Below are 12,908 nucleotides of genomic sequence, written 5' to 3'. Positions count from 1 at the left end.
TTTAGGCGCATGAAGTATCTGGATCGCCCAGAGAGGGAAAGTGGCTTCCCTGGGCACACAGAGCTAGAGAGCGGAGTGGGGCCCTGCCTCCAGGTTTCTTGCTAACAGGTTCAATGCTTTACCTATTAGTGTGGACACATGAAGACTGAAGAAGACCTAAGGTCTGCAATATGCAGCTTTGTGAAAGCCTTGCAGTCTTTTCCTGTTTGCTGTTTCTTCTGTTTTACCACTTACAACAGTGTGGTCTCATCTGAAAGCAAAAGAACATAAGAGCTGGAATGTTCCTGAGAGATTTTCTAGTCACATATCTTCATTATACAAGTGAGGAAACTAAGGTGCTGAGAAGGCATGTGATGTCTCACCCAAGATCACACTGTTAGTGGCAGAGCAAGGACTGGAACTTTGGTCTCCCTGCTCCAGGTCCCGGTCCTCATCTACCCTGTTAGGACAAGCATCTGTTACCCAGGGACTGCATGAAGGATGGCACTGAGCCATTTTGTGTCTCTTCTCTAATAGAATCCCGTCACGGGGCTGCTGTCAGCCAGCCATGAGCAGAAGGATGCCTGGGTGCGGGATAACATCTACAGTATCCTGGCCGTGTGGGGCCTGGGCATGGCCTACCGTAAGAATGCAGACCGCGATGAGGACAAGGCCAAGGCCTACGAGCTGGAGCAGGTAATAGTGACTGACGGCTGTATCTCGGCTGCTCAGCCACCGTCTCCTTGAACTGAAAAACCCACAGAGAAGTAGCTGTGTGTGCAGAACTGTTTGGGTGCAGGCCTCTCCTCTATTTCTGCTATAGAATATTTTGGGGAGGTACTTAGATGGTCTCAACCTCACATTGGTCTTTCTGTTTGAGTTTGGAGATTCCCCCATAAAACAATGACAACATCCAAAATCACACCAAATAGAAAATGAAAGCAACCACATTTCTTTTTTTTTTGAGATGGAGTCTCACTCTGTCACCCAGGCTGGAGTGCAGTGGCGCGACCTCAGCTCACTGCAACCTCCGCCTCCCGGTTTCAAGTGATTGTCCTGCCTCAGCCTCCTGAGTAGCTGGGATTACAGGCGACTGCCACCACACCCAGCTAATTTTGTATTTTTAGTAGAGACAGGGTTTTACCATGTTGGCCAGGCTGGTTTCGAACTCCTGGCCTCAAGTGATCTGCCCACCTCAGCCTCCCAAAGTGCTGGAATTGCAGGCGTGAGCCACCGCACCTGGCTGCATCCACATTTCTAACCCCAAAGTGTCAATTTGTATAATTAGTTACATTTCTTTCACATGTACTTTATCCATTTTGTACATATTTATACACAAGACATCATCATAAACTGATATGTTTTTTAAAAGTCACCTCACCACAGCTTCACATTCCAAAGCATGTACTCTTCAGAGTAGTCACACTGGAAGGATATTTATCCAAACATTATTGCCACTGCTTAAAATATTTTTGAAACTTCCCTTAAAAATACGTTTCTAATTTGAACCATTCCAGGAAGCAATCTTATTAATTTATGTTCACCCTTTAATTTTGAACCAAATTGGTGTTATCCAATTTGGGGGCCTATATTATTCACCATACAGGACAATGAAGTCCTTTTATTGTTTTCCAAAATCCAGAACCAAGATACCTACCAAAGATTTGCCATCACTGAGTTTGTAACAAAATAATCTGTCCCTGAACACAGGAGGTATTTTCCAAGTGTCTTGAGTGGTGGCATTGAAGTAGAGAGCACTGAAATATAAAAATCATTCTCTTGGCATGAGAGCCCTTGGGATTTATCTTTGATTCAGACATTCTTCGATGGCCTCACTGTCAGTGGATCGTCTGTGACATGGTATCTCATGTATTAACGTAGCATTATTGTTGTTATTTATAATGAGGATAATAAGACTAGTAATTGGTTACAATAAATCATATTATTCAGAAACCTTGGCTGTCACTTGCATTTTGTTAGAGCTTTACTCGGTAATTCAGTGATGGTTTCACAAATGGCCATGTTGGCAAACATTACTTTTGGGCAGGCGTGGTGGACTTAGTGTAAGAAAAATAAATTACCAAGAAATGTGACATAAAGCTCCAGAGTACTACACTTACAGAAATTGTGTTGCTAAGATGTCAGCGAGGAGTCACTGAATTTCAGAGGTGGCAGATATCATCTGATCCAACCCCTTTATTTGAGATAAGTCACTTTGTCGAGATTTTTCTTTCTTTATGATGGAGTGGAGAGGACATGAACCATCAGAACACTCACGTGGGCTTGGGACTGGCCTTTCCAGGGCAGTTGCTGGGCAGCACTGGCTTGCCAGCCACAGTGATCAGGAGGTGATTTTCCTGCAGCAAGGACCCTGGGCCGTGTTGCTGATTCTGCTTTATCTCCACAGAACGTGGTGAAGCTGATGCGAGGTCTTCTCCAGTGCATGATGAGACAGGTAGGCAGAACCCACACACGTGTTTGCCAAGTGGGCATTCCATGTCATTGTAATTGTGACAGTTAACATGCTTAAGACGTTTTGTACTTTTCTTCTCAAGAGGAAGAGAAATTGAAAATATTTTGCTTACTTTCTCTCTCTTTTTTTTTTTTTTTTTTTTGAGACAGGGTCTCACACTGTCACTCAGGCTGAGTGCAGTGGTGCGATCATGGCTCACTGCAACCTCAAACTCCTGGGCTCAAGTGGTTCTCCCACCTGAGGTGTGTACCGTCACACCTGGCTTTTTTTTTTTTTTCGTAGATACAGTATCTCACTATGTTGCCCAGGCTGGTCTTGAACACCTGGACGCAAGTGATCCTCCCACCTTGGCCTCCCAAAGTGCTCGGATTACAGGTGTGAGGAGTTACCATGCCCAGCTACCTTCTCTTTTTAAAATTATTTTCAGTAACTTTACTATTGAATCACAGTCTCAAAGGACAGTTTCTGAGAATCTCTTTTGAAGAGGTACATGGATAAAAGGAGAAACATGCTTTTTTTTTTAATGGAGAAGAAAACATTTTTTTTAAAAGCCACGTCTAGAAAGCCATATATTATTGTTTATTCCATCATGTTTGTAAAAGGGTATATTTTCATTGAGATGAAATGCTTGAGTTTTAAAAACTTGATATTATTGTTTAGTGGTATTTTCAGTGAGGGGTAAATAAAACAATTCATTGATCATGTACTGCACACAGAGCATTATACTAGGATCTGCACAAATTCAAAGACGAAGACAAAACAGTCCTCACCCTCAGTCAGCGCAAGAAAAGACATAGTTGCTCTTTTCCTTTCAACATTAAGAAACAAGAAATTGAAATTTAAACAGGTTCCTTTCCTCCCCTCCTTTTCTCCCTTCTTCCCTCCCTCCATCTCTCCTTGAGTATCTACCATGTGTCACAGCTGGGGATATGTAGACAAGGACACCCTTTGGCATGACCCGTCACTCCTGCAGATGAGACTCCCTCCAGGCTGGGACATTTCAGGCAAGTGGGCGAAAAGAATCCCCAGCACAGTCCCTCTGTGCGGTGCTGCCTAGCAGCTGCCTTCTATCCCTCTGGCTCCCAGAAGTAGCAGATAAGAGCTCTAGATCCAGGTGGCTGGCCATGGCCGTGATCTCTGCCAGCCATGAACCCCCATAACTATGCAGAGCGGGCTTGCCTTCTCCCTCAGGTGGCCAAAGTGGAGAAGTTCAAACACACTCAGAGCACCAAGGACAGCCTGCACGCCAAGTACAACACCGCCACCTGTGGCACGGTGGTGGGCGACGACCAGTGGGGCCACCTCCAGGTGGATGCCACCTCTCTCTTCCTCCTGTTCCTGGCCCAGATGACCGCCTCAGGTGAGCTGGGGTTGCTGGAGCCCATTGTATAAGGAGTGACAATCCGGAAAAGGGGTGGGAGGAGGACAGGTAGCGGCCAGTGTGTCAGGCCATGTGCTGCTTCACTGCTTTAATAAAATACCTCAGACAAGGCCATTTATACAGAACCGAAATGCGTTTTCTCACAGTTCTGGAGGCTGGGAAGTCCATGACCAAGGTACTACCAGGCTCAGTTGTCCAGTAAGGGCTCCATCCTCCAAAGAGGAGGACTGCTGTGCCCTCCCATGGGGGAGACCAGAAGGGCAAGAGAGCCAGAGGCTCCACGAAGTGTGTTTTGTAAGAGACTTCATCCCATGTAGGATATGTAGGATGGGAGGAGTCCTCAGGGCCTAATCACCTCTTATGGCCCCACCTCTTAATACCATCACATTGGCCACACCTCAATTTTGGAGGGGACACATTCAAACCATAGCAATCAGTATTATAAATCAGCAGTTTACACAAAAGAAAAGCATGCTTCTCCATATTCTGTGCATTTGTTTCTGCAATAGGGCAGGGAGTGCAGGGACCCTGCCTGTAACCTGCAGAGAGGACAGTCACCCTCCACCTGGGCACCAGCAGGGTAAAGGCCATTGAGCTGGCTCTCTTAGCTTCCCTCTGTTGAACACAGAGCCCCTTTACTGTCACTCTCTCCTAGTTCCTGGAGTCACCTAGGTCTGGTCTAACTTTGACACTTAGCTGTCTGCAGACCATCTCACCCCTGCTCTTAGACTTTTCTCCTCCAGGATCAGCAGCCCTGTCCTTTCAGCTCTCCCACTCACTACCCTGGCCACCCTCTTCTAGACACACCCTCACTTTTCCAAATTATATTTGAGCATCACCGTTTCTGCCACTCAGCAGTGTGCCCAGAGCGGGCTGAGCAGCCTGCTACTCAGCAGGCTGAGTAGGCTCACAGTTTGTCGGCGGTGTGCCTTGTTCCCATTGAAGCCGGAGCCGCTGGCCTCTGTGGCAGCCTGGACGCCAGGCCTCTCTCTTTCCCACTAGGGTCTCACACCAGGTGGTCTCTCTCCCACAATGGCATGTGCCACAGATGCTCCCCCAGGTTAGGGCACTTAGCGGCTATGTCTGGGAGTTCTTATCACCTACCAGTCCAGTCAACTGATGTGTCTGAGGCCTCCCATTCATTGCAGACTGCAAGTGTGAAACTCTCAAAATCCCAGAAATCAGTAAGCAGTATTGTTATGGCTGTGTGAATAAATAGCACATTTATAAAGTTACGTTTTGGCTATGAAAGTTAATATGAGCTCACTGTAGATATTTTGGAAAATATAACAGAATACAAAGAAAAAAATTTCACTGCCAACTTTCATTTGGCTGCATCTTCTCCAAGTCTTTTTTCCTGTGCATTTGTTTACATGTTTAAGGTCACATTGTACACATAAACATAGTCTTTTTATTACATAGCGTTATAACAAGCACTTCTCCCGTGATATAACAAGCTCTTCATAAACATTATTTTAGTGAGTTTATCAATGGATATACCATAATTAATTTAACTATTCCTTCCTTCTTTTATTTTGCTACTATAACTAATGTTGCAATACCAACTTTGACCCCATCTTCATTTACTTCCTTCTGAGAGTTAGATATCACTCAAAGGCAACTCATATATATTGCCAAATTGTTTTCAGTTTCTAGTTAAACTTAGTTCTGATTGAAATTCTAATCTGGCTTACTAGTTAAGCTGCCCTCATTGATGTAAGAGTCCATTTCCTATCATATCCATAGCAGCTTCCAGAATTCATACTTTAAAAATACCTGTATTTGTTATAACTGACTATATTTTTCTGCAGGGTGGAAGGCCAGCTCCTGGAGCTGGGGACTCCCTGTCTCCCACTGGGAAAAGTATTCACCCTTCTCTTTGGCTCTCTCAAAGATAGAGACAATGTCTCTGGTTCTTCTGGACTAGAATCCTTGCTTTGTTGGAACCTTCTCCGCATCAATCCAACCTGTACCAGAGGTCCCAAATCTCTCTCATCCCTTTCTACTCATAGGCACACACAGGAAAGTGGAGCCCTTCCTTTCCTTCTCCTTATTTTCCTTCCTTCCCTCCTTCCTTCCCTCTTTTCGGAGATTAGACACTCACTGTTATGCCTTACTTAAGACTTCATTTTTGATGCCTTTGGAAGAAAAATGAAAATGAGGGTAAAAGGGTTTATTTCCTAGTGTGATATTTGTAATTTGTGACTGGCAGCTCTCTGCAACATGGCTTCATAACCTCATTGTTTTTCTTTGCTAGGCTTACGTATCATTTTCACTCTCGATGAGGTGGCCTTCATACAGAATCTTGTCTTTTACATAGAAGCTGCATATAAAGTCGCTGTAAGTATCAACCCTGGTAGTCTTTTCCGATGTTCCAGTCAACAAAAAGAATAAAAATCATACAGTGTTTTGAGGGCCAGGCTGTTTGGGGCTCACCAAAAGGTTAGCGAGACTAGCGCTATGAGATTGTGTCACCTCCACACACAAAGTGCGTATTTTTGTCCTGGAACAGAGTTGGGGGTTTCATGTTTTTGGAATGTACTCTGTGCTCTGTCTGAATCCATTATGCTTGTTATATTTTTTTGTTTATTTTGTTTTATTTATTTATTTATTTTTAAACAGAGTCTCGCCCTGTCACCCTGGCTGGTGTGCAGTGGCATGATCTCAGCTCACTGCAGCCTCTGCCTCCCAGGTTCCAGTGATTCTCCTGTCTCAGCCTCCTGATTAGCTGGGATTACAGGTGCCCGCCACCACTCCCCGCTAATGTTTGTATTTTTAATAGAAACGGGGTTTCACCATGTTGGCCAGGCTGGTCTCAAACTCCTGACCTCAGGTGATCCTCCTGCCTCGGCCTCCCAAAGTGCTGGGATTATAGGCGTGAGCCACCACTCCTGGCCCATTATGCTTGTTTTATTTTATTTTATTTTTTATTTTTTTATTTCCATAGGTTATTGGGGAACAGGTGCTGTTTGGTTACATTAAAGTCCTTTAGTGGTGATTTGTGAGATTTTGGTGCACCCATCACCCAGGCAGTATATGCTGCACCCTATTTGTAGTCTTTTATTCCTCTCCCGCTTCCCACACTTTCCCCCTGAGTCCCCACAGTCCACTGTGTCATTCTTATCCCTTTGCATCCTCATAGCTTAGCTCCCACTTAGGAGTGAGAACATATGATCTTTGGTTTTCCATTCCTGAGTTACTTCACTTAGAATAACAGTCTCCAGTCTCATCCAGGTCGCTGTGAATGCCATTAATCCATTCCTTTTTATGGCTGAGTAGTATTCCATCATATATATACCACAGCTTCTTTATCTGCTCGTTGACTGATGGGCCTTTGGTTGGTCCCATGTCTTTGCAGTTGTGAATTGTGCTGCTATAAACATGCATGTGCAAGTGTCTTTTTTGTCTAATGACTTCTTTTCCTCTGGGTAGTTACCCAGGAGTGGGATTGCTGGATTAAATGGTAGTTCCCATTATGCTTGTTTGAAATAAGATCCTAACATGTCCTACGGGATGCATATGTGCTGGCTTGAGTTGGGGCTAAAGAGGTAGCAGCATTAGCACCTTGGTGGGAGCTGGGATGCCATGAGCGTCGCCCCAACCAGGCCACAGGTAGAGGGGCTTGAGCCAGGCAGAGCCCCAACCTGGGCCAGATTTGCTGAGTATAAATGTGTATAAACCCCCTTTCCTCCGAGCTTCTGTCTGGTTTGGAAGGCAAAGCCTGAGGCACCTTTACACAACAACCCCAGTGTGTAAAGCTCTCAGGGAAGGAGGGAAAAGGTAAAGGCTGGTTTTAAAAAAGCCACTATGGTCTAAAGGAAGGTCAGCAAAGGTTTTCTGTAAAGGGCCAGAGAGTAAATATGTTCGGCTTTACAGGCCCTAGGGTCTCTGTTGCAGCTACTTGGCTCTGCCTTTGTAGCGTGAAAGCAGCCATAGACAACACGTAAATAAATGAGCATGGCTCTGCCCCAGATAGACTTTGCAAAAATAGGTGGGAAACTAGATTTGTTCCAAAGACTGGGTGGAGTTCCCTGACCCCAGGTCTAAAGCAGTGATTCCCAACGAGAGGCAATCTTGCCCTCCCAGGAGACATTTGGCGATGTCTGGAGACATTTTTGGTTGTCGCACCTGGTCAGTAGGTGTTCGTGGTTCGTGGCATCTAGTGAGCCAAGACTAGGACTGCTGCTAGACATCCTACAATGCACAGGCCCCCCTCCCCCCACCCCAATGACTCAGATTACCTGGCTCGAAATGGAATAGTGCTGAAGTTGACAAACCCTGGTCTGAAGAAACTTGAGAAGTCTTTGTGGAAAGGGTGGGCATTGAGTTGGACTTTGGAAGCTGAGCAGAGTCTAGATCAGCAGAAGGGAGGAGATAGGGAGTTTGGGTGCAGGAATAGCTTGTGCAGTCCCAGAGGCAGGAACAGGCTCTGAGTGTGGCTGGGTGGGCTAGGGGGTGCTTGAGGAAAAGGGTACAGAGGAAAGGAGTAGATTTAGGAGGAAAGCTGACATTGGAAAAGAGTAGAACATAAGTGGATCTTATGTTCCACTCTCAGCTTGTGGGTGTATCTAAGGAGGCCAGATCATGGGGCATATGGCCATTCAGAGAGAGAGATGTGAATGTGATTCACTAGGAAATACACCATTTGTCATTTTAGACCCTGAAACCAAGGGGAAGCAGCAATCAAAGCAGTTTTTGAGGATGAATCACCCAGTGCTGGGGTTGGAGGAAAGGTGGGTTGGGCTGCAGGAAGGCGCAGATGAGAAGAGTGCTCAAGGGAAGAAGCCCAGGCTCAGTCACCAGGCACGCTCAGTGGGGAAGTTGCTCTAGGATGCCCGAGTCTCAATCTCTACATTTTGAAAATGTTCTGGCCAGGCGCGGTGGCTCACGCCTGTAATCCCAGCACTTTGGGAGGCTGGGACAGGTGGATCACCTGAGGTCAGGAGTTTGAGACCAGCCTGACCAATATGGTGAAACTCTGTCTTTACTAAAAATACAAAAATTACCTGGGTGTGGTGGTGTGCGCCTGTAATCCCAGCTACTCGGGAGGCTGAGGCAGGAGAATTGCTTGAACCTGGGAGGTGGAGGTTGCAGTGAGCTGAGATCACGCCACTGCACTCCTGAGCAACTAAGCCAGACTCCATCTCAAAAAATAAAAAAATAAAAAAATAAAATATTCTTTTTTGGAGATAAAAAAATAAAGATCGAAATGTTGGCATCAGTCCTGTGTGTGTTGGGTGGTCAGCTTTCAGTAGTACACATAGAATTGTTTAAAACAGCATCCCATATGTGGATTTTTTAATGAAAATATGAATTATACATTAGGTACACATGTATCAAGTCCTCTGGGTGCCAGCATTCTGAGTCAATCCCTAGTAATCGGTTTGTAAATACCACGTAGGTTCAGTGTTCTGTGTCTCAGTTGTGACTTTGGCTCCAGTTACTTGCTGAGCATTTTTTCCCCAAGAGGTAATGCTAAAAATAAGTACTAAATTATTTTAAATGCTTTTGCTGGCTCTGACTAGTTATGACCCATGTGCTAAAGTTTCTGTCTTCCATCTTACAACATAATATAAGTTCAAAGGCATTGACTAGAGAGGCAGCATTTTATTCAATCTTAAGAAGATAAAATATTTTGTTCTCCATACATCCAGAGTTTCTTACAAATGAATACCTTCTAGAAATAAGAAATTTGAAAGTGTTGTGGCATGCACTTTTGTCCCACTTGAGTATTTTCTTCTAAAATTCTGCACAGAGGTCGCATGAACTGAAATTGAGGAAGAACACAGTATGAGTCTACAAAGCCTCCGAGAAGATCCACTTATGTTTCAGTGTGGCTGCAGGAACATAAAGGAAGCATTTTTCCCATAGCACTTCTTATATACCTCTTTCTCCCCTCTGATTCCCACCTTTTTCTCCCCCAGGATTATGGAATGTGGGAGCGTGGAGATAAGACTAATCAGGGCATCCCGGAATTGAATGCAAGCTCCGTAGGAATGGCCAAGGTGACAGTCGTCCTGTTTGTTCTTCCTTCTGCATGTTTTTACTGCTTTGATTTGGTTCCCTTCATCAGGAGTTTGGATTTAATCTGATCAGCATATTTTTCAAAAGTCAACATCAAGTATGTGAAATTCAAGTGGCACAGTTACCCCAGCCACCTGAAATTCTAGGTAAAGAAGGTAGGTTTCCAATGCTGAAATCTGCCCATGGCAGAAAGTAAGAGTGCTCCGTCCTGGTTAGCTGCTGCCATCACCCATGGGTCTAAGCTCTTGCTGTTGTTTAAGAAGCTGCACGTGTGATGTCCAGTCTTCTTTTCTGGGTCACAGACAAGACTGGAGAATATCACCACTTTGTAGGTTGGACTCACAAGTTCAAAAGTCTACAAGGTCAGTCAAATAACAGTACAAAGTGAAACTAGCCAGACAGCAAGGTGGGGGTCGGGGGAGGAATTGGGGACACTGGGAAACTTTCCCTGAAGGTACTCTGATTCAAACTCATTTAAAATACTCTTCAAGCCAAACAAAACACACCTATGGAGCAGATTCGATCTGTGGGTCACCAGTTTGCTTCTCTTGCCGTAGACATATGGTGTGCCTCCTTCCCTCCCTCCTCCAGAATGTAATGTATTTTTTGGACAGAGTAGAGCCTCCAGGGCTATAATTTTTAAAGCAACAAAAAATACGCTCTGTTGAAGTAAACAGACAGAAAGTGTACTTATTACTAAAAGAATTAACTTTCTGAAGTACCAGATGTTTGAAGTTAACTGTTAAAACATGTGAGAGAAAAGACGACCATGAATTTAGTGCACACACACCCACACACACACACAACGTTATGAACTTGTTAATTCATTTTTAGGTAGAACACTAACTTCACTTGGGAAAATGTTTTTCTGTTTTCTCTTTCTTGTTTCCATAATGAGCAGCAATGTACAGGAGAGCTCTGATCCACTGAAAATAAGAATAGGGCCGGGCACAGTGGTTTACGCCTGTGATCCCAGCACTTTGGGAGGCCAAGATGGGAGGATCACCTGAGCCCAGGAGTTCAAGACCAGCCCTGGCAAAATGGCGAGACCATGTCTCTACAAAAAAAAAAGAAAAGAAAAGAATAAAAAAGACTAGAACATGACTACAGGAGTCTAGCTGGATTTTTAAAATGTGTTTCATTACCTTTGGGAAAACATGTATACTAGATTGCTTAATGAAAAAGGAGCACCAGATATTGGAGTGTATGTTTATTAGAAAGAAAAAGTAACTCATACCTGTGTTTTTAGGCAGCTCTTGAGGCAATTGATGAACTGGACCTTTTTGGAGCCCATGGAGGACGCAAGTCAGTGATTCATGTTCTGCCAGATGAGGTCGAGCACTGCCAGGTAATAGCCTCTTGCATTTCAGAGAGCAGGGAAGGAGAGTCCTGGCATGGAAGGCCTGGGATCCAGTGCAGATTCCCCACCTTGCTGGCTTGGTGATACTTTGCTTCTTTGAGCTTCAGTTTTCTCACCCATAAAATGGGCATCCTGGACCCCCTCCTCTGGCCTCACAAGCTAGTTGTAAGAATCAGTCAACTTAGTCTGTCTAAGCACTTTGTAAGCCAGAGAAGTGTAAGACACCATGCTGCTGTATAGATGGAATCAGCAATCCAAGCAGCCTTGTTTTGCAAGAGGCAAAGTCTGTTTTATGTCTTTTGAGCACATAGGTGGTTTTCTTTCAGGTTTAGTTCACAGTGCCCCCAAATTGAATGATGAGCAAGCACTAGTTCACTTGGGGGTGGGGGGTTGGGGATGGGTGAAATAGGTAGTGGAGAAGAAATGAGATGGGAAAGATGGGAAATTAGTACAACCTCTGTGAAATACAGGTCAGAGAAAGGAGTGATCTAATACAGATTGGAGGATTCTATTGAGCAGAGTGCACGTCATCAATTGCTAGGCCCTCAGCAAACTCTTATTTAGCGAGGGCCCACTGTGTGCCAAGTACGTTGCTGGGGCTAAAGAGGGTCAGATACATAAAGACTTGTGAATGGAGAGCTTTGGTAGAAGTTTGTGTTTCCAGGCAGAGAAACCCTAGGGAAGAGTGAGTTACAGAACAGGGCCCTGGGCTCAGTTGGCTATAGAAAATAAAGCTTTATTCTGAAGCTGAAGGGTTCCACCCATCTTGACCCTATCTTCCAGCTCACTCAATTTTTCCCCTTTAGGTAGTCCCGGTATTTCTTGGGGTATAGTCTTTTTTTTTTTTTTTTTTTAAGAGGAGGTCTTACTCTATCGCCTAGGCTGGAGTGTAGTGGTGCAATCATAGCTCCCTGTAACCTCAAACTGCTGGGCTCAAGCAGTCCTCCCGCCTCAGCTTCCCAAGTAGCTAGGACTACAGGCACGTGTCACCCACACCCGGCTAATTTTTTTTAAATTTTTTTGTAAAGTCAGGGTCTCGCTCTGTTGCCCAGGCTGTTCTCCAGTTCCTGGCCTCAAGTGATCTTCCCACCTCAGCCTCCCAAAGCTCTGGGGTTGCAGGCATGAGCCACTGTGCCTGGACGTGGTGTGCATCTTAATAGATGTGTAATCCAGTGGAAATGCGTGAGCTTTGCAGCCAGCTGGGCCTGAGTTAGAATCCTAGTTCTGTCACTTACTAGCTGCTCGAAGTCTCAGGGTCCTCAGGTGTGAATTGGACATGGTACCCTAAGTCCTTCTTCATATGAAAGATTCAATGAGCTTATGTTTGCAGGGGTCTAGCCCCATGTCTGTACATGTTAGATCTCAGTGTTAATTCCTTCCTTTCCCAAACTTTTCCTGATAATTTCAACTCCTTTACAAGTTTCCAGCGCCTAATCCAGCCACTTATTTATAATTGAGGCCATATTATAGTGCCTCTAAGTAACCCTAGAAAGATTCTAGGACTAAACTAATTCTGTGGTTTACCATTTTGTCTGAGTGTTCATGAGATCTTCTGGATTTGACTCCTCCTTTAAGTGGTTTCTGGATCACCCAGTCCAACTGGTCACATTCCACAGAAGCCAGACATTTCTCCAAGCTGGCCCCATGTATGTGTTCTTTTCTGGTCTCTGTCTTCATAGCCAAGACAGCTT

At 44.8% G+C, this 12,908-nt stretch overlaps 1 protein-coding gene across 15 annotated transcripts in view; it reads left to right on the top strand.

Annotated features, from left to right (window-relative positions):
- The window catches only part of PHKA2 (phosphorylase kinase regulatory subunit alpha 2), a 91,800-nt gene that overhangs the window by 29,887 nt on the left and 49,005 nt on the right, over positions 1 to 12,908 (top strand). For all 15 annotated transcript variants that reach the window (XR_008675653.2, XR_010132471.1, XM_055376690.2 and 12 more), the window contains exons 2-7: positions 517 to 675; positions 2,387 to 2,434; positions 3,644 to 3,812; positions 6,091 to 6,173; positions 9,758 to 9,838; positions 11,107 to 11,205. Coding sequence is in view for 13 of the 15 variants with exons in the window: in XM_055376690.2 (XP_055232665.1) it covers positions 517 to 675; positions 2,387 to 2,434; positions 3,644 to 3,812; positions 6,091 to 6,173; positions 9,758 to 9,838; positions 11,107 to 11,205 (639 nt within the window). In the remaining 2 variants the exon portion in view is untranslated. The remainder of the gene's footprint in view (positions 1 to 516; positions 676 to 2,386; positions 2,435 to 3,643; positions 3,813 to 6,090; positions 6,174 to 9,757; positions 9,839 to 11,106; positions 11,206 to 12,908) is intronic.

This window comes from Gorilla gorilla, chromosome X (genome assembly GCF_029281585.2).
Source record: "Gorilla gorilla gorilla isolate KB3781 chromosome X, NHGRI_mGorGor1-v2.1_pri, whole genome shotgun sequence".
NCBI lineage: Eukaryota > Metazoa > Chordata > Mammalia > Primates > Hominidae > Gorilla > Gorilla gorilla.
This window is presented reverse-complemented; position numbering and strand designations above follow the sequence as displayed.